Genomic DNA, 27,038 nt, shown 5'->3' with positions numbered 1-27,038 from the left:
TTGGTGTTGTTTCTTCATGTCAAAACTCTGAACCAAAGAAGGATACCAAGAAGATGAGAACATGAAACATCAAGCAACCCAAACAAACATTAGGTCCCAACATATGCTCAAGAATACTGTTCGTCCATTCATTGCTTGGCTGTGACACAGCATTATGATTACATGGAGTTGGTATGTTTAAATATCTTTTTGTATACTATATGTAAGAGCATTATGTTTTGCCTATTCCTTCTACCTTGTAGGTGGTCAAGAATATATGTATATACTCGTACTAACATTTTATTTAGTAAAGGATGGAAAGTCAATGAAAAGGCAGGTTTCTGTAAAAATATATTCATTTGATGTGAGTATTACAAAATGCGATGTACAACATCTAAAATAATAACTCTTGAACACCTCATTCATTCAAAAGGTTACATATTGAAAGTCAGTCAAACCTGCTTAAATCCACTTGCACATTCAAATAATATTTTATTATATACTAATATCCAAATAATTGGACTTATTTGTTGAAATATCCTGAACTGATTGTCATTAAAATTTGGCATCATAAAAATTTCTGACAAACACACACACCAATGGCACATGCTTGATACAAACTCTTTTGCTTACTGAAGCTGAGTCTTTGGAAGTGAATAACAACCAGGTTAATCACCTTATTGCAAAGTTTATTATAGTACTGAGCTTTTTCTTTATTACTACCCACACTTTAGTGAAGTTTCTCCCTTAGGCTTCATTGAAAAAAAGCCGGGAGATCTGTGCTGATTCTACTCAAAACAATTTGCAGTCAGTGACTGTTTCAGGAGATTAAATCTTGCACTTCAGATTTTTTTTTTATAGCAATTAGTATATAGAACCGGATGTGTGGACGGTTATAATGTAGATCAAGAGTAATATAATCAATGCTCCTTAAGCAATGTCTCTGAGAGAAATGGAAGCATCATAAATAGTGTTGCAAAATTGAGTTTTAATACTGAAGTGAAAACTCCTGACAGGTCTTACCAAACTGCAGTTAGTCAAGACTATCATGCCTGAAACTGAAAGATCAAAAAGTAGTAATTTACTATGAACATGGTGAATCTCATTCAGCATTGCACTGGCCGATAGCATTCTAACTAGCATGACAAAATGCAATGATTGTGACTGAAATAAACATGCTGTAAATTTGGCTAAAAGATTTGAACACTAAAAACAAGCATCAATATCTAAAAATAAGTTCAAGATTTGATGACACTAGTTTTTATCATACATAAGTGTGAGTCAAATCACTCCCATACAGTGGCAAGTGTACAGACACACATACAAAGGATAGGGTTTACACACGTCACTTCAAAGTTCAAAAGTGATGCATGTGACCTATAAACCTATTGGTTATGGTCTGACTTGTGTCCAGAGATTTATTCAAGCAAGCAGCATGGGCCTCATTCAGATATGCTATCACAAAAGCATCCTGCCTGTTCAAGCACAAACAATAGCGTTAGCCCCACAACACTTGTTGATACTACGTGAAAATTATGCATAAAAAAGAAAAAAATATAAAAGCAGTCATTACTCTATAAGCTTTCATGTTTCATAAAAAAATAAAATGCCTTTTCAATGGAGTCCAATAAAATTAAAATGAATTTTGATACACAATCACTATACAAAGTGATCACTCTTCAAGGTATTCAAATGGCTGTGGTATTCCACATTTTATCCATTACTTCTTGCTTACATACAAATATATCCTAGCTTATCACATCATCGAACTAAGGACTTGTACCAAATTTTTACTGTTACATCCACCAACACATAAGTATTACTACAACATCCATCACCTACAACTACCCTCATTATCCTTCTCATGCCATTCATCTAGAACATAGGCAATCTCCAAAGCCACATTTTTTTCTTAGAAGCATAAATTTTACATTCTGATACCTTTGTCAACTTGTACACATTCACTCATTGACCCATACATGCATTCCCTGAATACAGATCTATTCTGAATCCATATCAATTTATTCACATGCACCATTTACTGCAGCATCTCTTGAATATCAACTTCACTAACATCGAATCCTTATGTACTGCAAGTTTTCAATATGTATTGCTTTCATGTTTTCTTTTGCCAGCTAACTACCACTCAAAATCTACAAAGCCTGTGTAACCATTTTGACTGGATAACACAGGGTATGATCATTCAGAACACCAGGGGTAGTGTTCAGTGCCACATTCTTTCATTTATTATCCATTCTCCAATATTCACTCTACTCATTCATCCACTTTATATGATCTCTTCTCACACTTAACTATTCATTTCACTTCAAGGAACCGACCAAGTTCAATTTAATTTTTTGTTATTTACTAACCAAACTGCACAAAGTTTTCATAAGATATAAATATAAAGTTCTTTTATATAGCTACTTTTCTTAAAAAAATTTAAGTATGAAAAATTGGGTTTGTTATCAAGTTTATTTTCCTTAAAACTTGTCATGAGATACTTTGATGACTCTAAAAAAATGTAACAATTTTGGTTAGGGGTTTTTGTTGAGAAAAAATAATCTTTTTCTTCTGAGCTAAAGAAAAAAAAAAACTACACACACAGAATGTCTCCATGTTTTTGGTTATTCTAATTCCCTCTCTGATGACACCAGAATCATAAAAATTGGATAATAAATTGCAGAGAAGTACAGCTCACAAGTGCAATATGTCAGTTCTGATACAAGGTTTTAAAGTTTCAAGGCACACTTGTGTGTTTTTCATTCATGTACAGCTCTATAACAGTAGAATTTTTAGGTACCAATTATTATAATTTATTTCTTTTAAGTTTGATTCTGATTTTAGGTACCAATTATTATAATTTATAGCCTTTAAGTTGGATATGATCTTGAGCCATAATATTGGAGTGACAGAACTGGTTTCACTGGCATCTGGAATCTCTTAAATTGAACATTGTACATGATTTTTACAATGGCTGAGAGGAAACTTCCATACACCATCATAAAGAAATCTTTTTCCTCATAAAACTTTATAATTTCTAATAAAAAACTTATACAGCCGTCTCCCCAAGGGGACTCTTATGATAATTCAAACATGAATGATGAACTATTTATTATACATGCATTGTGAAGCCCTAAACCAAAGAGTGACATGAGACAATTCTTGCATTTTTTGTAATTTTTCAATTTTCAAATTGGTCAGTTCTCTTAAAGACACGTTTCACAAACTTATCTTCATTCCAATGTTGGGGAAATTTAAATAATTCACATTTTCCTGATTCACCCATACAGAATTTCCATACAGCTGTATACATTTGTAATTGTTAAACTGCATTACTCTTTACTGCATGGGTCAAAACATGAAAATAATAGTTTCTTTAGTTTTCCTTCCATGCCATAAGATCTTATTCATCTTCTGCAACTTTATCATCCCTCTCCATACAGTTTGTTGCTTTTAAACATTTATGTTTTTTCCTTTCTCTACCCCTTTGACATAATCCAGACCCCATACTTATGTTGTCTTTACTTCATAACAACTACAGTAAAACTACATTTTATCAACTGTTGTAAAGTGGTGGTAGTGAATGATGCACTACTCTGACTTGTGGTACATCTCACTTTCAAAAACTCACTCCAAGGAACCTGACCCTAATGTCTCTGACTTGTGGTACATCTCACTTTCAAAAACTCACTCCAAGGAACCTGACCCTAATGTCCTGAGTAAACACTTTTCTTGCACTTATCAAATCACAAAGAATATAATTAAAAGAAAAGAGGAATCCTGCAGTTATCTTTAGGCAAAAGGGTTATTTACATGATCAGATGATGAATAAATATAAATGGCAAAGCAGAACTTTTAGTACTATATATTAGAAATGTAGACTTTTGGCTGCATGCTTGATTTAGTCACAGCAAGTCAGGTTTCTTCACATCCTCTCCTCTAAGTTGATTATATAAACTTCTATAACTAAAGAGATTGCTGATAAATTAAATATTTGTATTAATATGCTACAATAAACCATCACAAAAAAAAACTCAAAAATATCTACATTATCAATCATTAACTACTTAAAATAAAATATTGGCACTTAATATTATATATATATATTAAAACAGAAATACTTTGGTCTAGGCAAAGTCAACACACAGACACTGAACATTCCACTCAGGATTCCTGTGCACCTCGGTAATGATCCACTGATTAGGGTTTCCTTGGACATTAAGAAGAAAATAATTTAGAATAAAATATTCTACTTACAATTAATAGCAAACTGTTACCAACAAACTATACTAATACTTCATAGCACTGACCTGCAGATCACAGCTTGATAATCTCTGCAGCAATAGTAGTTTAATTAATTCTTTCATGTTGCTGAAGAGTAAAAGCTATGACAAATTCTAGCACAGTATTCAGATGTATTACAGAAAATTAAAGAAGCAATTAGGCAAAAACAGTCCATAGTTATTATGGAGGAATAAAGGCACTTGAGGCTTTTTATAATACCTTGGATGCCTTATGAAGTGGTATAAAGGCGTCATAACGTTTCTAAATTAAATGTTTTGATTAAAGGAAAAATATTGATGGATGGGAGAACTAATGATAAAGAATTTTTGCAAGGATGATGGACATGACTGCGTGCTAACCTCACAATGGTAGGAGCAATTTCTGGTTTGCACCACAAATCCTTCCACACCTTCCAGCCACAGAACTGGTTTTCTAGCAGTTCATCCTGAAAACCATCATGTAGCCCACTAGAGGCCAGAAAGAGATCTTACATGATATGCTGAAATAACATAATGGATGAAGGCTAGTAGCACGACTCATCTCATGGAGATTACCCAACAAGTGTATAAGAAAATACAGTATACAAATGTCATTATAAAAATTTTGCTAAATAGCAAACATCATTGTGGCCTCAGCTGGCATGAAGAACTGAGCGCAGGTCCTCGGGGAGTGCCATGAAGAGTGTGTTGAGGTGTGCCTGGAGCTGCTCCCTGGTGTGCTGGCTCACTGGCAGCATGTCTGCATCTGTTAGCTTGGAACGCAGCCTCAGCACCATGTCCACCACTTCCACCTCACTGCGGCTGTTTACCCACCGGCCCAAATCCTGGGAAGTGCAAGTTATGATAATTATCAACAATAAAATATTAGCATAAAACTTGTATCTCCTTATGCTGGGTACACAGCACATGAAAGAATGAAAAAATGGGTGAAAAACAAGATTTATTTCCTTGGGGGATAGCATGATGTTCTGTTCTGTTCGGTGGAAGTGTACTTGTCTCTCACCAACAGGAAGAGAATCTGTGCCCTCTTCAGATACACCAATGAGCTAGCAAGCAGGTATTCTTCCCCCTAAGCAAAAGGAAGTGTGAAAGTACCCACTGATAGAGACCACAATAGCTCTCTTTGGGGAGGGTATAGGTGGTGATTAGAAATTGGTGTGTAACATGAACACAGGGTGAACTGAACAAACCAGAATGAAATTTTTATTCCTACAATTTTTTATAGCTATTTGTTGGCTTTTGAGTGACAACTTCCAGCTAAAAAGCTCTTATACTCAGTTTTGTGTAAAATCCAAAACAAGTGATGTATAATTTGGAAGTAAGACATCTTACTCAGCTCTTTCTATTCTTATTGCAATATATTTTCATTAAAGTAAATGAATGGAATGAGTAATTAAGTAAAATGAGATTGTAAAAAATAAGGGAATTAACAGAATGGCAACAACACCAGCCCTGGAGTCCCCTTCTTTGGTAGGAGACCATAAATGTCTTGACACCTCCCTCAACTCTTTCTTCATTAACTTTTGCAACCTTGAAAGATCTAATTTTCAACTTGTATAACACCACTTATCCTCTACTAAACCATCTCTTCCTCACTTATTATGCTGATTTTCCCTGGAATGATTACTGTTTCCATGTCAGAGACCCATCTCTGAGTGCTGAGTGCATAACAGAGGCAATAATGTGTACATTCCTCACTTTTCTCAACCTAAATCTTCCAAACCTTGGTTTAACACTAGCACTATACATGACTGAAAGCTTGCCCACAAAAGATACTTGAGCCTTCCATCACCTGAATCTCATGCACTTTGTATTTCCGCTTGGAATCAGGCCAAAGTCTGTTCTTCAATTTGTCAAATGCTTCTTCATTAATAGAAAATGTCAAAATCCTTTGAAATCCAACTTCACTAAAGACTTCTGGCATCTTGCCAAAGACATCAACAACTTTACTGCCATCACATCTGTCTCTCAAGCTGAACTCTTCTCTCAAAGCTTTGCTCCACATTGGATGATTCTGGACTTGTCCTTCCCTTGCCTCCCCCCTCTGACTACTTCATACCCTCAATTGAAATTCTTATCAATAATGTTTTCCATGCCCTAGTTGGCCTAAACTCTTAAGATCTACAGACCTGATGGGATCCCTCCCATTGTTCTCAAAAAAAATGTGCTTCCATGCCTGCACCTTGTCTGGCCAAACTCTTCCAACTCTGTCTGTTGCCTACTTCTACCTTTCCTTCTTGCTGTTAGTTTCCCTACATTCAGCCTGTTCCTAAAAAAAAGCTTTAATTTCTTGCTTATTTAAAGTCTTTGAATCTGTCCCCAATGGAAAGATTCTTAAACATCAGTCACATCAAAATCTTTATCTGATCGCCAGTATAGCTTCCATCAAGGCCACTATACTAGTGATCTGGCTTTTTTTGCCAAGTCTTGGTCATCTTCTTTTCGAGATTTGGTGAAACTTTTGCTGTTGCTTTAGACATATCAATAGCTTTTGACAGAGTCTGGCACAAAGCTTTGATTTCAAAAATACCCTCCTACAGTTTCTATCCTTCTCTCTGCAGCTTTTATCTCAAGTTTCCTCTCCAACTGTTCTATTGTTGCTGTGGTAGACAGCCACTGTTCCTCTAAATCTATTAACAGTATTGTACCTCAGGCTTCTATCCTGTCACCCACTCTCTTCCTATTATTTATCAATGATCTAAACCAAACTTCTTGCCTTATCCATTCCAACACTGATGATACTACCCTAAATCTTTTCAGAGACAACCAACCCTTCTGAAAGTTAACAGATCCTGCAGGGACACCACATAACACCCGACTTTTGATCTGAGAGATCTGATTGGGACAGAGAAAATTTATGTATTCAATACCTGAAAAATTCTACCAACTCAACACAACCTTCCACACAAATATCCCCTCTTCAACACTCAATATCCTTGGTCTGTCTCTGCTTTTTAATCTAAACTGGAAACTTCACATCTCATCTCTTGCTAAAACAGCTTCTAAGAAGTTAGGCATTCTCAGGCATGTCTGCCAGTTTTTCACATCTCCACAACTGCTAACTCTGTAGCCATGTATAGAATACTCTCCGCATGTTTCCACTCAGACAGTTTTATTAGATATGGTGGAATCAAAAGCTTTTCATCTCAACCCCTCTCCTCTGACTGACTGTCTTCAGCCTCCTCCTCACTCCTGAAATGCTGCATATCTTGCAATCTTCTACCACTATTTTCATGCTAACTGCTCTTCTAATCTACTGAACTACATGTTTCTTTTCCTCCTGCATTCTCACTGTACAAGGCTTTCTTCATCATATCACCCCTACTTTCTCCAACTCTATAATGCAAGAGTTAACCAGTACTTAATCATGATTTTTATACCATTTTCTAGTAAACTATGGAACTCCATACTTGCTTCTGTATTTTTAACTTCCTATGACTATTCAAAAGAGAGGTTTCAAGACATCTATCCATTTTTTTGCCTAAATCTCTCAGACCTGCAAGGGAACTGACAACTTAGTTAGTGTCCTTGGCCAGCTTTACTCTTGCATAAGAAAAAAAAATTAATACAACAGGAAAGTTGCACATGAAAATTATGGATCAAGGACATGTCTTTTTTCCAATCACTTCCACCCATTCTAATCTTTGGTGGATTAAGATAAACTCATAATACTTGGTACTTAAAAAATTCCTCTATTATATAGCTGTGTATAGATGAAAAGCACAAAAGTGTTCCTTTAAACTTTAAAGCCTTGTATCACAAAAGCAACTCATTGTACTACTGTGGTGTATTTCTCTGCCATTTATTGTCCACACTTGCTCTAGCGAGTGACCGAGGCTCTTCTCCGCCACTCTGTGAAAGGAAATTTCCATACGCTATCAGAAAAAAACTGTTCCTTGTAAATTTTCTCAATGAAGGGAATTAGTCATTTTCTACGGCCATCTCCTACCTACTATTTAATTACCTTGATTAAGCAACTGGGTGTGAGTGAAGGGCATTCAGATCAAATGAGTATATAAATGGCATTGTGAAGTTCTAGACCTTAGAATACCATGATGATGTTTTGCATTTTTTATATATTTTTCAGATTTTCAACTTGGTCCCCTTAAGTCAATTGCTGTCCTTCATAAGAAAGCTTTTACTTTCCAACAAGTTAATCCAACAAAGATTAGATAAAAGACTGGGAAAAAAAAACTGGGAAAAAAAAAAAAAAAGACATGGATTCCAGGGTCCATCATTTTTGTGCCTGACTACATGAAAGAAGCAAGCTATTTAAAGAGGGATCACGGCTGTATTTACTAAATATTTTCGACTCTTGACATCCAACAAACTTGTGGAGTGGGAATTATAGCTGCAGTTATGATAGGCACCATCTTGGATATTACAGAAAATCTTCAGAAACTGGTAGTCTATCCTCAGGGACAAAAATCTAACCTAGTATTGCCTAGTCTAAGGTGATACTAGGTTAAATTACTGTCCCCAAGGAGGTATGGACAACCCATTTTGGCAAATTCTGACTACTGATTTCTGAAGATATCTTTCCATAGTAGCAAAGACTGTCATAACAACAGCAGCAATAACTTCCACTGACTTTTGTGGTAAGAGATCAATTTGACCAGATTTTAACTTCCCCACCCAAAATTCCTGTTTACCAACCCAAGTCCCTAAGTGTGTTAAGGATTGAGCCAAAAACATTAGTAAATAGCATGGCCTCATCTTAACATCTACCAGTGAGGTTTATAATACCCTTAAAGTGTATTTTTGACCAATGATATGGATTCAATCTATAGAACCCTTTAAACTATGCTGATACATCCTGTGAAAGGAGCACAGTCGTGAAGATAAGGCACGCGCTCTCTCAAAACATACAATGAACTGAATAAATCTCTAATACAATACCAAAACCATCTATCACTGATTTTACAAGAGAGTTCACTGTTTTTATTAAGAAGCATCCAATAATGGATAGAAGATTGCACACAGCTTAGCACTTACCGCATCACATAATGCCTGCATGTGAAGTGCTGACAGTTTATCTGACACCTCTTGGTATCTAGCATTGAACCACACTGAGAAGTTTACAGATCTGAAAAACCTGCGGTACAGGCCCTCCCAGTCTCCTCGGATGCCACTGGTCAGCTGAGGTCCATACAACTCCAGAGTGGCCAAAAAGTCGTCTGGATTGAATGGACGTAAACTTGGTATTGCCTGAGGAAAAAATATCATTGATAAGATCATGAGAAAATAAACAATATGCTAGTGTCTCCAATAAATTTGAATAACTTTGTCAAGATTCCTCTTTAATCTGACTTCATGGACTCGGTAACTAAATTGGTGCAAGATGTCATGCCTTGAAATAGTCTTCACAAGATCACTTTACCAACCAAGTTTATGAATAGGTAAAATTGTGATTCTTAAAATTCCTATAGGTATGCAAACTGGAAGCACAGGTAAAATTAAGTGATTCTTAAAATTCCTATAGGTATGCAAACTGGAAGCACCTTGTATGGGCAAATATTCTTCTGCAAGGGCATAAGGGAGGCTACGTAGCGCTCTAAAGGAATCATGAAGGACTGTGTCAGCTCCAATAAGTGGCGGCGCAGCAAAGCTGTCTGTACTTCCACAGGCCGGCCAGTCTGTACACCTTTGAGCAGCCGTTTCACTAGGCCCTGTAAAACATTACAATAGCATTAATTAGATATTCCAGAACCCCAACAGTAATCCTTGCAGTTTTTACATGAATGGTAGAAATAATAAAATTAAGAACTGTGTAATGAGGCTCATTTCATGCAAAGAATGTTTGCTGGAATGAGGGAAGAAAAATATACAAAGATCAGACAGATAGTGTGGTGTGATAGAAGGGTTGGGTAGATAGTATAAGTGAGACACTGATAGGAACAAGTGGAGAATTGTGCTGTAGTCATTTATCTATAAACATAGGAAAGCATGGAGAAAAAAAATGTACAAAACAAGGACAGAATTTTTGTGCTGCTGAGTAGGACTGTCTACATTATCAAATATCAAACGGTGTAAATGTAAACGATAATTTACTCCCACCAAGGTTGAATAGCACTAGTTCTGGTCTGGATCAGTTCAGGGGGTGATGTGAACTGATCATCAAAGTTACTTGTGATCTTTCTAAACATTTCCCTTTTTGTCTTACAACTCAGCAGGGCAGTCACAGTATGCCCTTTAAAAACAGCTCTCCTCCTTCACACAAAATTACATTCACTTACTATAAACACATCCTTCTGGGTAGACCATAAATGTTCCCAGGTCAAATTGCTCTCTTGGTATAAAACATAAATGGTCTTGACACCTCCCTTAATTTTTTCTTCATTAACTTCTGCAACATTTGCAGTCTTGGATCTAATTTTCAGTCTGTAGAACACCATCTCTCCTCTATTAAACCTCACCTTTTCCTCACCAAAACATAGCTGTCTGAGACAACTGACAGTAGCCCCTTTTCTATTCCCTCCTACTTTCTCTCACATCTTTGTTCCAAAGCTGGACTTGAATTGCTCTTGTGCCCATGCTCTTGAATCTTCCAAGTTTTCCACCAGCTGGCTTTGACTCAAAAGTCACTCTCTAACTAAATTTTTTCTAGGTTGTCTATCTCTTCTAACTCCTTCTTTGACCATTTAACTTACAAAGTGGAGCACATTCTATATCTCTACCCTTTCATGGAGATATCCATCCTTGGATATTTCAATGTTCACCACCAGCTTTGGCTTTCCTCTCCCTTCACTGACCATCCTGAACTAGACTTCAACTTTACTATTTATTATCCATGACCTAGAGCAACTGGTGCAACACCCTACTTGTATCCCTGACCATCTTGGAGATACACCCACATTTCTTGACCTTTTCCTTGTCTCTAATCCTGCTTATGCTGTTACTCTATCTTCTCCATTGGGCTGCTCCTATCACAATCTCAATTCTGTATCTTGTCCTAATTCTCCAATCCCTCCTCTGGACTCTCCAAAGAGTAGAGGTACCTCAGGTGGTTTGCCTCTACCACTTTGGGGGACCTGAGGAGGTATTATGGTGATTTTCCCTGGAATGATTATTGTTTCTGTGTCAGAGACCCATCTCTGTGTGCTGAGCACACAACGAAGGTGATAGTGTCTAGCATGGAGGCATACATTCCTCTCTTTTTCTCAACTCCAAACCTTCTAAAACCTTGGTTTAACTCGGCCTGTTCTCATACTATACATGATAGACAGGTGTACTTTTACGACTTGGAGTTAATTTGCTGTCTACTATTGAACTGCTTCACCAAACGATCTCTTCAGTGGTGTGAAATACATACAAAGGATTTTGCACCCTTTACCTCACCTGGTAATACTGGTTCTGAACTGGAAGAGACCTACTCTGCAAATAATCCCCTTGAGGCACTGCCCTATAGTGTAGACATGGCTTTAAACTTATGTTCCCTCCACTCACCTTATCTGCCTGCAGGTGAGGCTTGTACTTGGTGTACATCCCGGGCTTCTGTTCCACAGTCTTGAGGGCGGATGCCTTTTTTATCTTGTGCTTCTGTGTACTGGGAGAACCTACAAAACATCACATTTATCAGTCATTCGATAAGATAATTCCCATTTGAAAAATATCTATAATAGTGTGAGACTATGTATATATCTATCTGTATATGTGTTTATATCATATAAGATTTAAAATATTTCTAGTTCATAAACATTTTTTAAGAAAAAAATAGCATTTATTCATTGTTTATAAAATCCTCTTCTAAATTCAACCAAATGAAGCTACAGATCTGCCAGTCCTGTCTCAATCCTGGCTGCTCATCTTTTGTGATACTCAGAAGAAATATGAGAAACTGAGCTGGGAATAACTTCAATATATTGTACACCTGTCTAGTTCCAGGGAAGATGAGTTTACTTTTGAGGACTTATTTTATGAAAAGAGAAACTTATACTTTCATTCACAGTATTTTTTTTTACATAGATGATTCAAATAGACAGTAATTCAAGCTAGAAAGAATGTACTACTCATCCAAAATTACTTGGAATAATATTGACAAACAGTGGTAAAAAAATAAGATAATAAGGAAGCTACACAATTTGCTTTACCCATTCATGGTATATTTGACATAGTTTGTTGCCCCTTACCTGTGCTCTCCCCTATCCTGATAATGTGAGGCCAGTGCTGCAGCGTCTTGGCAAAGAAAGGGTTGGTGACTCCCAGGATGACGTTGGGAGGTGCTGAGGTCCTGGTGGTGTATTCCTTGAACTCTGAGTCGTGAATGGTGAAAAATGGCCGGTAGTCTCCACTGAACTTGAGAGGAGCTATTAGGCTACAGGATAAAAGGCAATGTTAACACTAATGTACCAGTCAAAACAATCAACTTTATCATTTGATGTGTAGGATAAGGGATAAAAACAAACTTAGAACCTACAATGGATGTACTTTATGACACTCATTGACAAATTTCTCAGGCAAAATAGGAGGGATACCAACCATCTAAGTGAGATCAGCATTGAAGAAATCACAAAATGCTTAATGACGCAGAACAACTAATATTTATTATCAAAATTGTAGATTGAAATTTTAAACACAAAACTTATTCCATATGAAGTAAATAAATAAATAAAAATACACAACTGTAGGCCTACAAGACTCACTCACCTGACCAGTGTCTGCACAGTATTGGCAGCTGTGGTGGGTGATTGGGCCATCACCACCAGGGGCTCAGCAGTGATCACCAACTCCCACAGCAGATTCAAGTGAGGCAACACAGGCGCCAAGACTCGGAATGCCTACCACAGAATAAATCCATAAGGACACACTGATTTAAATAGACACAAGGCAAACTAATACCTAAAATGGGTCTCTTTCCTTACTTCTCCAGGACCTGACTGACTTCAAGAATGAGGATAAAAGATATTAAAGTGACAATTTATGAGAGAGAGAAAAGTTGGGGATATGTCAGTCCTATTATAAATATCAAAAGTACTCCTATACCTCAGTCTCATGTGGTGCTGGAACAAGGACTGTTGGTGGACCTGGTGAGGTGTGTGAGGGTGAGGATGGTGTGAGGGAGGCTGACCCAGGTTTGTCTTGTCGACTTGGTATTCGAACCTGTAAAAATTAATGAAGTAATTTGTTTGCCTGAGAATATACAAATGGTTGTTTATATGCTTTGCCTAAACATTATGATCACTTTATGATTAATGAATCACTTTACTATCTGCATAAAATCAGCACAGTTAAAATGAAATTTTTGGAATTAAAGTATATGAAAACCAATCTTAAGAGATTAACAAAATCCTATAATTATCCATTGTAAACACAACTCTGCATTACCTGAATCAGAGTGCCCAGCAGTGGCAGGCTGAGGGAAGTGCCAGGGGTTGGGGGAGGCCACTGGTCAAGATGGTGGCAAGCTGCTTCCAGGCTAGCCTCACCTGTGTCAAAGTACTCTGGAGCAACCAACTCTAGCACCGTGGTGAAGAGGGACACCAGGGGCAGGTGAGACAGCAGCACAACACTCTGGTACCAATACAAAGGGTAGAGTAAATCAATGGAACTGTGTGTGCGTGTATGCGTGTCTTGCATGTGAAATGTGAATGAAATGTGAAATGTGAAATGAGAGAGAGAGAGAGAGAGAGAGAGAGAGAGAGAGAGAGAGAGAGAGAGAGAGAGAGAGAGAGAGAGAGAGAGAGAGAGAGAGAGAGAGAGAGAGAGAGAGAGAGAGAGAGAGAGAGAGAGAGAGAGAGAGAGAGAGAGAGAGAGAGAGAGAGAGAGAGACTGACTGACTATCAGACGATTTCAAACAAAATCAAAGAAAATAATGACCTAAATGGCAAAGTCAATCATATGAGCCAAAATCAGACATTAGCTTACCTCTCCTCACTGACACAGAGATGAGAAATGAGATCATAGGAGAGGAGAGGATTAGATGGATTAATTCTCTTGTCTTAATAAAAAAAAACTATCTAACTTGCCTTCTGGAAGTAACCTCTCCTCAGTGTGCGGTCCTTCACCTGCCTGAAGTAAACATAGCCATACAGGTAGCCATCCTCTGACTGCAAGGGAGAATAAACCATCATGTAAAACCAATTTCTGAATACACTATTTCTGAATAACCTATAAAGTTTCATCTTACATCACATGTGCCACCTGAGTGGCATTACATAAAATTCAATGAATGAATGAAGATAATACAGTGTTGAGAAAATTTCAGTGTTTCTCTGTGAACAAGGATATGCAGAGAACCCAGTCAATTATGGATGTGTGTCCTTAGCTTTCTAACCAGGATTGTGTACATTTCATGAGAAAGTAACGAGAAAAATGGAGATGATTCCTTGAAAATAATGCCTGAGCTGCAAGGCAATTTGGACCAAGGGAAGGTCAGGTGTCTCTCACAATCACCAAGTTTCTACAGTAGGATGGTGAGTGTTATTCTTGAGTGAAGGTTGACTGGATTACTTGTATCTATATTTGCTCTCACTTGTTTGTAGATTCTTTCAAATTTCTATAGAACTGAAGATTCCTCGAGTATACTTTGCTGGAATGTTTGGAAAAATTAACAAGGAATGCAAAATAAATCTATTGGCAAAAATTATGAAAACCTGCTCTCAAAGTAAAAATAAAATAATTTTGTTGAGAAGACAGTACAGTTCCTTGGCACCTTGCAGAATCCTCTCAAAATAGTCATGGTGGAACAAAGTAGGGCATATTCATAAACTTTGCAGCAGAGAGGAACATAAGGAATAATGACAATACTGATAACTCATTAGAGGCAAAGAAAAAAGTAAGGATCAGAGAAAATGGATATTTCTGGGCAGAAGGATCAAACATAAATAAATAGATAGATAGGTAGATAAAAAGACAGAAAAATAAAACCAAACACACACACACACACGATGCAAGAGAAGTATAACTTATTTTTGGAAATATACAAAACAGGAGTCAAGGAATATGTCCCAAAATATAGACCTAAAGAAGAAGGAAAGAAAGATTGGTTTAATGCAAGGTGTGCTAGGGCAAAGGAGAAAAGAGATGGAGCATGGAAAAGGTGGAGGAGAAATAGAAATCCAGTAAATAAGGAAAACTTTAAGACAGTGAGAAATGAATATGTTACGGTGAGAAAGGAAGAGGAAAACAACTTTGAAAAGGACATTGCCGAAATATGTAAGGAGCAACCAAAATTGTTCTATAGATTCATAAATGGAAAAATCAGTTAAAAAGAAACAATAGAAAGGTTAAAAGGAGAGAACGGGATGGTGGAAGACCCCAAAAATATGGCAGAACTATTAAATAATAAATTCCAGGTCTTTACTAAAGAATCCAAATTTAAAAGGCCACAGAGTAATAGAGAGACAGTCTATATGAAAGAGGTTAAAGTAACCAAGCATGAAATAAAAGAGTTAATGAAGGAACTGGATGAAGTCTCAGGCAGAATACTGAAAGAATGTAGGGAAGAACTAGCAAGTCCTATATACATCATAAAATGCTCAATAGAAAATGGAACAGTACCAGTAAAATGGAAAAGAGCTGAGGTGGTTCCCATATATAAGAGCAGAAGGAAGGAAGAACCTTTAAATTACAGACCGGTATCACTAACTAGTGTAATATGCAAGATGTGTGAAAGAATAATAAAGAAACAATGGATCAAGTTCCTTAAAGACAACAAATTAATATCAAATAGCCAATTTGGTTTTAGAAAAGACGGTCGTGTGTAACTAATTTATTGAGTTTCTATTCTAGAATAGTTGATAGAGTACAAGAGAGAGAGGGATGGGTTGACTGTATTTATTTGGATTTAAAAAAGGCATTTGACAAAGTGCCACATGCAAGATTACTATGGAAGTTAGAGGAGAAGGGTGGCTTAAAAGGAAGCACATTGAGATGGATAGAAAATTATTTGAGGGGGAGAGAAATAAGGACAGTAGTTAAAGATATGAAGTCCAAGTGGAGAGCAGTAGAAAGCCGAGTGCCACAGGGGTCAGTATTGGCACCAATACTTTTCCTCATTTATATTAACGACATGCCAGAAGGAGTGAACAGCTACATAAATCTGTTTGCAGATGATACGAAACTGTGCAGAGTTATAAAGCAAAAGAGGATTGTGAAATACTGCAAGAAGACCTAAATAAGATCTGGGAATGGAGTAAAAGTGGGAAATGGAATTCAATGTGAACAAAAGCCATGTCATGGAAATGGGAAAGAGTGAAAGACGACCTGTGGGAATCTATAAGATGGGAGATGGAGTAGAACTGGAGAAAGTAAAAAGGAAAAGGACTTAGGAGTGACGATGGAAGAAAACAATCAACCAGTAAGCCATATTGATAGAATTTTAGAGAAACATATAATTTGCTAAGGAATATTGGAGTAGCATTTCACTACATGGACAAAGAAATGATGAAGAAATTGATAAGTACTATAATAAGACCCAGATTGGAATATGCAGGAGTAGTGTGGACCCCTCATAAAAGAAACACATAAGGAAGTTGGAGAGACTACAAAAATGGCTACAAGAATGGTTCCAGAATTTGAAGGGATGACATATGAGGAGAGACTAAAGGCTATGATCTACCAACCCTGGAACAAAGAAGGAGAGAGGAGATCTGATACAAGTTTATAAATTGATCAACAGAATGGACCAAGTGGATAATAAGAAACTGATCCTGAGAGAAGAATATGACATTCAAAGCACAAGATCGCATAGTAAAAAGCTGAGAAAGGGAAGATGTCTGAGAGATGCTAAAAAATATAGTTTCCCGCAAAGATGTATTCAGACGTGGAACAGTTTGAATGAAGAAGTAGTGTCTGCAACGAGTGTGCATACTTTTAAAGTAAGATTGGATAAGTGTAGATATGGAGACGGGGCCACATGAGCAGAAAGCCCAGGCCCTGTAAAACTACAAATAGGTAAATACACACACACACACACACACACACACACACACACACACACACACACACACACACACACCACATAGTGTAGTGGTTAGCACGCTCGACTCACAATCAAGAGGCCCGGGTTCGAGTCCCGGTAAGCAGCGAGACAAAAGGGCAAGCCTCATAATGTGTGGCCCCTGTTCACCTAGCAGTAAATAGGTACGGGATGTAACTCCAGGGGTTGTGGCCTCGCTTTCCCAGTGTGTGTTGTGTGTTGATGTGGTCTCAGTCCTACCCGAAGATCGGTCTATGAGCTCTGAGCTCGCTCCATAAGAGGGAAGACTGGCTGGGTGACCAGCAGGCGACCGAGGTGAATTACACACACACACACCACCAAAGACCAATACATGGAGAACAGAAGAACATAAGGAAATGCAAGGAGAGGTGATTAAGTGCTTGGATAATATGATACGAAGAGATGGAAAAATACTATTAGTAGGAGACTTTAATTGCAAAAGAGTAAACTGGAGAGAGATGGAGGCAATAGGTAATGCTGGATCGTGGAGCGAGATGTTATAGTTAACTATGGTGAATACACTGGATCAGTGGATGGAAGAATCAAGAGTATACGAGCCTGGTACAATGGCAGATGTATAGAAGCTAAGAAAAAAAAAGATAAAGCTTGGAAGAAACTAAAAAACCGGAGAAATGAAAGGAACAGACAGCAATATAAGGATGCTAGAAACTATGTTAGAGTACGAAGAGAGAAGAAGGAAACTTTGAGAAAGATGTGGTGCAGAAAAGTGAAGATGAGCCCAAGCTTTTCTACAAGTATATCAATGGTAAGATAAAGGATACGGAAACAATAGAAAAAATAGTTAAGGGAGGGAAGACATACCAAACATCAGAGGAAATGAGTGATATAATGAATGACTTTTTTTCACTAAAGAGGAGACAATTTGGGTTCAGGATAGGAAGATTATGTATATCAAATTTATTAAGTTTCTACTAAAAATAATAGAAGGGCTGGAGAGCAGATGGATGGATGGACACTGTGTACCTGGACATAAAAAAGGCTTTTGATAAAGTCCCACATAGCAGACTACTTTAGAAGTTGGAGAACATAGGAGGACTGAGAGGAAAAATATTCAACTGGAGAAAGGATTACTTGAAGGATAGAGATGAGAACTATGATCAGGGATATATACTCATCCTGGAGTTAAGTAACAAGTAGAGTGCCACAGGGATCAGTGTTAGCCCTCATTATGTTCCAGGTATATGTAGACGACATACAGTATAGAGTGACCAGCTACATTAATTTGTTTGCTGATGATGCAAAAGTGTTACAGAGTAATCAAGACTCGAGAAGACTGTTTGCTGCTGCAGGAAGATATAGACAAAATTTATAAGTGGAGTAAGAAGTGGAAGTTAGAATTCAATGTCAAGAAATGCTAAATAATGAAATTAGGAAAGAGTAAGAGAAGACCAATATTGAACGATTTGATGCTAGAAGAAAAAAATAAGGAAGGCTATAGAAGAAAAAGATCTAGGAGTGGTTGTACAAGAAACTCTGAGCCCCAAAAGCACATAAGTAAAATATTTGGAACAACATATAAAATACTGTCTAATATTAGGGTGGCATTTCAATACATGAATAAGGATATGATGTAAAAAATTATAATGAGTATAATATGTACATCCAAAGTTGGGATGTGCAGCAGTGGTGTGGTCACCGAGCTTGAAAAGGTTATAAGAAGATTAAAACGGCTTCAGAGAACAGCTACAAAGATGGTGCTGGAACTAAAGGACCTAACATATGAAGAAAGACTGAAGGAAATGGGACTGCCAACTTTACAAGATAGAATAGAAAGAGGAGACCTCATAACATTGTATAAAATAGTTAATGGCATTGAAAAGATAGACAAGCAAGACCTGGTGCTAGTGACAGAAGAAGCTGGTAGGACAAGAGGACATGCAAAGAAGATTAGGAAGAGGCAGTGTGTGAAGGATAATGGAAAAAACAGTTTTCCACATAGAACCGTGGAAAAGCGGAATGCATTGAATGATGAAGTTGTTGCAGCACATAATGTGTATAGCTTTAAAGAAAACTAGATAAGTGGAGATATGGAGACAGGACACTATGAGCTCCGCTCGAACCCTGTACAATACAACTAGCTAACTACACACACATACACATGTGAACTCACTCATTTACCACTCACCACTCACCACTCACACACAGGCACACACACCCTAAATAATGATGCTTTGTTGCTAGATACCTTCAATGCAAGAAATTTACCATTCATATATCTTGCACTGGAAAAAAATTAATACACACATATTGTTTCTATTACATGTAACCCTTTGATGAAGAAAACAAATAAATATAAAAGGTGGACAAGAATAAGGAAGGCAGTGGTGTAGTGGATAAGGTGGTGAGCGTGGGATCAGGCAGACATCAACATGTAGGTTCGAATCCCACCACTTACAGCCTTAAAAACTGTGCCATTTGTTGTGTGGTTTAAAGTTACCTACATGTCACCATGATACCCAGGTTCTAGGTGGTTACACCGAAGATGCACTTGGGTGGTGATATGGGCCCTAATATGGGTACCACTATAAATAAAATTGCCTACATCACTAATGGGCGGAAGCTTAACAGTGCTTCCCACATATACTCCTCAAGTATGTCTACAGGCACAATATGCCATAACAAAAAGCTCCTCACACAAGCAAGCCATGAGACACACCTGTATGCTTGTGGGGCAGGTAGAGTTGAAAGCATGGAAGGCTGGCCGAGGGTTGAGAGCGATGGACTGTGGGCACTGGCGGATACGGAAATGAAACTGCACATTGCCCATAAGACCAGAGTTGCTGTCCGGGAACGCCAAGTAGCAAATGTTTGTGCGCTCCCGTTCACTCAGCTCTCTGTCTGCTGGGTAGATCAACTGCAAAGAGAGAGAGAAATATTTACACATTAGTCTTCACTCATATCAAGGACAATGCAAGAGAGGGACAGATGAAGCAGCCACATACATAGGATAAAACCACATACAGAAGGCTCATTTTGAAGCACTGATCCAGTATAGAAATCAGACTCAAATAGAAGCTGAGGATAAGAGGATGATTCATACCAATTTATCTTTCTAAAAACATAATATTATAATATTAAAAAATAACAATGAATGATATGTATGGTATAAAGAATTACTAAATGTACTTATCACAGCAATGTACTTAAGATATCATAGCTATGAATGACATGTGGAATCTAAGTACAGAATGTTACTTAGGATATTGCAGCAACATAGGTTTAAGCACAAAGAAATTTCAAGATTAGTAAGAGGGGAGGAGTCACCTGCCATCACCAGTGCTGTCGGCTACACTGTACACCTGCTGACTTTGACTACCCTGTGATTCACTCAGTGTCATTTCCACATCATAAGAAAATATCTTCCCTAATACATCTAGTGTTATATGACACTGTTGTTAAAGTACAGCTACCACAACACAATCACTAATAATAGACTCATATCCCCTTACTCCTTCACTCTTTCTTGTGTGTCTCTACTTTCTCCCTTTCTTCCCTGTGCTTTGTGCTTCATCAATCATCATGCACAGACTTGTATGTAGTAAATAATACCATTGCACAATACAGGGAAACAACAGCACCCCTAGGAAAACCTGAAGTGTAAGTCTAATGTTACAACATTCACTCCTACTTTCTCTCATAATGCCAGAGTCTCATCCATGTTAATCACAATACTTCACATCAACATTTTTTGTCACAGCTTTGTGGTCTAAAAGAAAAAAAAAAAGTAAAATAAGAAATTATAATAAAATGCACTGATTGTGAAAATACTAAGGATAATGCTATAAATGGAATAACCTTTGTTCATGCTATGAGTGTGCTTCAAAAGATTACAATAATTTTGCTTTTAACATTACTGTTTGCACCAGCAAACTGAAGGTAAAGTAAGGTCAATAGTCAGGAACATACTAATCACTGTATTTGGTGTTTCCTCTCATTGCTTCCAGGAATTGGACAGTATCTTTTAACAACACACATCTTTTGTGAGGCTACCAGTGGTGGTCAAAGATAAAATGAATGATAGATGAGTTGTATTACACCACACTGCAAAAAAACACCTATATCCAATGCATGCAAGACATAGAGGCCACTATCATCATTACTGTTGACTGCCAGTTAGTCCTTCATATTCAGTGCTCATTTTTCCTGCATTCCATAGTGTTTTAATTTCAATGAAGGAATAAAATAAACTGGTAACGCAGCATGTTAATTAAATAAGTATATAAAGAATAATAATCCCAAAATGCTTATAACACACATGAAAATTCAAATACTGTACATCATTCCCAACACTAGAAGAAAGGTAAAGAGATAAAAGAAAAAAGGAAAAAAGAAAAAAAGAAAAATATACAAATAAGGATGATAACAAAAAAGTTGACACAAACATCTTGCTCAAACATGTTTTTCTCCACACATTTCTTGACAGTTCACTGGAATAATTATCTAACAGGACTCTCAGGTTGGGATGAAATCATGTTACTTAATAGAGGTCAGCTTAGCAACATTGAGGGATATCCAGGAAGCCAGGCAGAGGCAGCCAGTATCCAGTGGGATGGCGCAGGGAGGGGAAAACTGGAGGGGTTGGTTCACCTGTAGCCAAGGACACCCACCCAGGGAACTTGTTTTTCAGCTCTGGTATGACGTGAATCAAACTGTACCTTTCCATTCCTGCACATAGCACACACAGCTTCAAGAGGGATGGGATGAGATGCCACATTGAGTGTCAAGTTTTAATCAAGTATGTACTACAACTTTCTTTTCTTAAAAAGAGACAGGAGTTAACCAGTGTATGCTGTAAGGCTTTGTTGTAGAAGTATGTGGTCAACTGTGCTATGCCTGAGTTTCTGGGGGGTAGTAAGATTGTCCATGAGACTCGTCCACGTGACTGCTTCACGTGACTATCCTTTTCCACAAGGTGCTGATGGGTTGGGTAAGAGTGTGAATAATAAATGTACATTTTGAGTGTGTAGTGCTTTGTCAAGGCCATCCACATGAAGTATTTCTTGCCTGGCTCAATATTTTCTTTGTTACTCTCACTTGTAACTTGTATATATCTAACAAAAACAATACATTTCTTGCACACTTACACTATTATATCTTGTCATTCTTAAACGCTGACAATGGAATGGATATAGGTACACCACAGAAAATCTACATGTTCAGCAGGAAATAGCAAGGGTAACACTAACAATAGCAAATCTGTCAAGACACATGAGTATCATAGGGCTGTGAAGACAATAACAGCTAAAGAACATGTCCCTTTAACCTCATACACAATTCTTTACACCAGTTTCTAGTTAACAGTACTTAGTGGCTACCTTCTAATGAGCAATAGAGACAGTTTTACTATGCACTAAGTCATAAATAAATGGCTTAATCTATTTTTTTTTTTAATGAAGAATCTTAATCTAAAGATAAGAGGATAAAAGGAAAGGGTGTTGTTTGATAGTCACCAACCAGCATTATCAGTAGTGTGGGGAGTGACACATAAAGGCATACTACAAGATACCAGAATGATGTTCATGTGTGTCAACCTCAGTACATATTTCCTTAGAGTCCACTTGAAAGCACCTCACTCAATATGTATTGTACATCCAAGCTACCTCCTTTGAAAAGTGAATTAGATATTTCTCTTGAGAATGCAAACTCAACAACTCACCCCTAAAGAATATTCTGATCATCTCCCAAAATAACATCTCCCTGAATAAAGATTCTCAAGAGTGCATCCTTGAAAAATTTCATCTACAAGTCTTCTCAAATTATATTTATATATTTTGATGGTAAAATAGTATCTTCAGAGAGTCTAAGGGAGCAAAGTACATCATAGTAATCTTCATTAGCCTGAACCTGCAGAGTCATAATGCTGTTCCCTATAAATAATATCACTGCATATGAATTGTATGATGTTGCAATAAATAACAGATTTGAGTTTTAAGGTCAGGAGCTGCCTTAATAAGGTTTTACTGGTGTAAACTATTTGGTTACATAATACACAATAAATCTGAAACAGAAGCTTCCTTGTGTAATCAATTAACCTACTGCAACTTATTATATCATATCCCTAATCTATCAAGTTGAGAGAAAAAAAAAAGTACATCTGTAAATTACATAGAAGTAAGACAGGGCAGCAAGTGACCTCCTCAGCTCTACTCAACTACTAAACTTGAGTGTGTAGCTACTCTGTGATGAGTCAGGGAGTGCACTTGAGGAGCTTCCCTGCAGCACCATCAGACCATCACCTGTATTCTGAGACAGGAAGCTTCCCACTGTGACATGATGAATGATAACTTGATAGTGTGTGCTGAATTATCTTCCCTGGATTGAATATGTTGGTAAGGTTCTAGGTAACAATGGACTCTCTATCTCTCTCTCTCCCTAGGTATCAGCTGCAGAAAGGTAATCTACAGTAGCCAATAAGTAATAACACACACACATTACCCTTACTGATAAGCATCTGTTCCCAACTACAATTTACAACTGACAATAGCACACACACACACACACACACACACACACACACACACACACACACACACACACACACACAGTGGTTAGCACGCTCGAGTCACAATCGAGAGGCCCGGGTTCGAGTCCCGGTAAGTGGCGAGGCAATGGGCAAGCCTCTTAATGTGTGGCCCCTGTTCACCTAGCAGTAAATAGGTACGGGATGTAACTCGAGGGGTTGTGGCCTCGCTTTCCCGGTATGTGTTGTGTTGACGTGGTCTCAGTCCTACCCGAAGATCGGTCTATGAGCTCTGAGCTCGCTCCGTAATGGGAAAGACTGGCTGGGTGACCAGCAGACGATCGAGGTGAATTACACACACACACACACACACACACACACACACACACACACACACACACCGATCTATAATCTTTTCATAATTAATAGCATTCACTCAATACATATGTTATGGTTGCGAGAAACGAAAGGAATCGACAACTATTACAAATCCCGAAGTTGTATATGGAAACAAATATTATACAGAAATGGAAACAAATATTCTCTTCATAATAGTTCTTGCAAATCAGCACGGCAGACTTAATCATTGGTAGCCTGTCGAATCATAAACAATTTCTGGAAGTGCGATGAACAAAGCAACGGTGAGGAATGGCTGAACGTGACAGGCATGGGAGCAGACACGAGTGGATGAGATGGGAAGGGAGAATGTAGGTGTGGTGCAGTGATGAGGACTGGTGATGGGTGGCCGTAGTTATGGCAGTGGTGGTGGAAATGATTACGTGCTAAGCGTGTTGTTGAGAGAGAGAGAGAGAGAGAGAGAGAGAGAGAGAGAGAGAGAGAGAGAGAGAGAGAGAGAGAGAGAGAGAGAGAGAGAGAGAATGCAACATATGAGTACATCCAAGGCTAAAGCAGAAGGTGAATAAAGAAATCCCATGCACATCTATCACACAAGGCTACAAGAGAGCGATGTAAATAAGATATCTAAGCAGAGGTAATTTGACTGAGGCTGCCGCTCAAGGGAAGTAGGCTAAGCTTAGTGTACGTATGGAGCGTGTGCTCAGGGGCTGATCTGTTGGCCACTTATGACGTCAGCGTGACGCTCGAGCCGCACGTGTATCCTCCCCCACCCTACCATACCCTCCCCTCCCACAGCACCAATTGCGGTAAGCTCCCCATGGCGAGGCGGGACGGAGCGGGGCGGGCGGGGCAGTCGAGAGCGGCAACAGGTATTATCAACACAAAAGCCCAGCCGCAGGTAAACAAACACAAGCTTCCTCAAAACTGGGGAAAAGGTCTTTACCTGCCGTTTTAACGTGTATTGCCGCGTTACCACAAAGAAACTTCTTCCTAACAGACAACACAGAGACCCCTCCGCAAAGACACGCTTCGCCAAAACTGCGGATAACAGTTGTCTTTTATTTACAGTATAAAGTGTATTGTCGTGTTACCACAAAGATCACTCATGCAAACCCGTCACACACACACACACACACACACACACACACACACACACACACACACACACACACACACACACGTGAGCCATCGCTACAAATAAACACTGGGTTCGTTAAAACTGGGCGGAATGTTTTGATTTACTTTCGGGCTAAAAGACGTACAGCTGCGATATCTCAAAGAATCCCACGCAAACCCGTCACCGTGTGTACGACGAGCACTGAACAAGCCATCAGCTGGGAACCGTCAGCTGTGCCTACACCTGAGCTGATAGTAGCGAGCGTCCTTCACACACACACACACACACACACACAGAGACACAGAGAGAGAGAGAGAGAGAGAGAGAGAGAGAGAGAGAGAGAGAGAGAGAGAGAGAGAGAGAGAGAGAGAGAGAGAGAGAGAGAGAGAGAGAGAGAGAGAGAGAGAGAGAGAGAGAGAGAGAGAGCATATCAAGATGCTATTTATATCCGCTGCAAGCAAGCAAGCAAGCAAGCAGTATTGCGGAGTCACTTTCACGACGGCCATGTGTTGCGGCGGCGGCACGAATCATTCTGTCAACATACTGGTTCGCGAGACAAGGCCGTGCTCGTTCCTTCATTCACCTGCCTGCTGCTGGGGAAAGGGAGGACGGGCTGTGGGGGGGGGGAGGACGGGCTGGGGGGAACGAGTTGTGAGGGAGGACGGGCTGAGGAGTCGTGACGGGTGGGAGAGCGGAATATCTGCAGCCACCTGTGGGTTATTAGCCGTGCTTCACCTGCCTTGTGATTAATAATGCTTTGCTCACCGCCCTAATTCTTCACCCTTCACAAGTGTGCTTCAGTAATAGTCACGCGTTCCATCATACATTATGTCAAGACTTGTGTGTGGTAAATAATGGCAATAAATGAATCGGTAGCCAGGTCAATAGTGAAGCAAGAGACAATAGGGAATAAAGACTTAGATTCGATTCACGAGACAAGAGCGGTGGTTGAATGGAACACAATCCGTTCATCGGGTTACTAGAGCAGAGCCAATAGGGCGCTCTAAGTCAAATTCATGGAGGAGTATTCATAGAAAAAGTTGGCACGTTTTATTCAGGGACTGCCACGTTTAGGTTTGTTGGCTTCTTGCAGCTTTACTTTTTTTTTCTTCTTCATATTATTATTATTATTATTATTATTATTATTATTATTATTATTATGTTTTTGACAATCAAATTGAAAGACTACAGGAAAATCCAGCTTGCCTAGAAATTGGCTTTGTTACAATCCATCTGTTGCTGTGCTAGACACCCTTTTTATTCACCGAGAAAATACATAAAGCTAGACTTCAAAACACACCTAACAATAACCGACATGATCTGACGTCAAAGACGGAAACCAGTGTTCAGATTATTGAACCAAAAAAAGGCGAAAGCAGCGTTTAGATCAGTGACCGAAGGCCTAACGCTATTAGTGACCCTGATATCCACTAGAGACTAGACGCTATATTCCTCTCACGTGTACAAGCCACAGGTCGATTCCCAGCAAAGACGTATCGTATGGCTAAATTATTCACTCCGCCTTTAGGTCAGTTTCTCTGTGCTACTATGACGTAAAGGGGGAGCGTGACACAGAGCCAACACCTGAATGGACCGAAACATTTGAGGTAGTCTATTTCACCCCATCCCAACACTACAAACTAAAAGACTCTCACTCTCTTAACTCAACTACAAAAGCTACAAAGATACTTAGCCATGTTCTTGGGAGTGTTGTTCCTGTTAATAACGTACCCTACCTGCTACTGTATTTCCATCTTTCTATCACTTGAACTCATTTAAGAGGAAGGTTTCAAGACATTTACCCATTTCTTTTGGAGAACTATCTTGGACCTGCACGGGGACAGACAACGAACTTTTTTTTTTCTTTTTTAGTTTTTG

The 27,038-nt window shown here is 38.5% G+C and overlaps 1 protein-coding gene across 1 annotated transcript in view; it reads right to left on the bottom strand.

Moving 5' to 3' along the window:
- Nucleotides 1-317: 317 nt before the first annotated feature.
- LOC123516002 (protein DENND6A-like) overlaps nucleotides 318-27,038 on the bottom strand; it is a 40,331-nt gene continuing 13,610 nt past the window's right edge. Inside the window, exons 2-11 of the mRNA XM_045274988.1 lie at nucleotides 19,883-20,080; nucleotides 14,231-14,311; nucleotides 13,590-13,775; nucleotides 13,248-13,364; nucleotides 12,912-13,042; nucleotides 12,395-12,579; nucleotides 11,712-11,821; nucleotides 9,767-9,934; nucleotides 9,261-9,473; nucleotides 318-5,089 (exon numbers count right to left, since the gene is read on the bottom strand). Of these exons, the coding sequence (XP_045130923.1) occupies nucleotides 4,898-5,089; nucleotides 9,261-9,473; nucleotides 9,767-9,934; nucleotides 11,712-11,821; nucleotides 12,395-12,579; nucleotides 12,912-13,042; nucleotides 13,248-13,364; nucleotides 13,590-13,775; nucleotides 14,231-14,311; nucleotides 19,883-20,080 (1,581 nt within the window). The 3' untranslated portion in view covers nucleotides 318-4,897. The remainder of the gene's footprint in view (nucleotides 5,090-9,260; nucleotides 9,474-9,766; nucleotides 9,935-11,711; nucleotides 11,822-12,394; nucleotides 12,580-12,911; nucleotides 13,043-13,247; nucleotides 13,365-13,589; nucleotides 13,776-14,230; nucleotides 14,312-19,882; nucleotides 20,081-27,038) is intronic.

This window comes from Portunus trituberculatus, chromosome 40 (genome assembly GCF_017591435.1).
Source record: "Portunus trituberculatus isolate SZX2019 chromosome 40, ASM1759143v1, whole genome shotgun sequence".
NCBI lineage: Eukaryota > Metazoa > Arthropoda > Malacostraca > Decapoda > Portunidae > Portunus > Portunus trituberculatus.
This window is presented reverse-complemented; position numbering and strand designations above follow the sequence as displayed.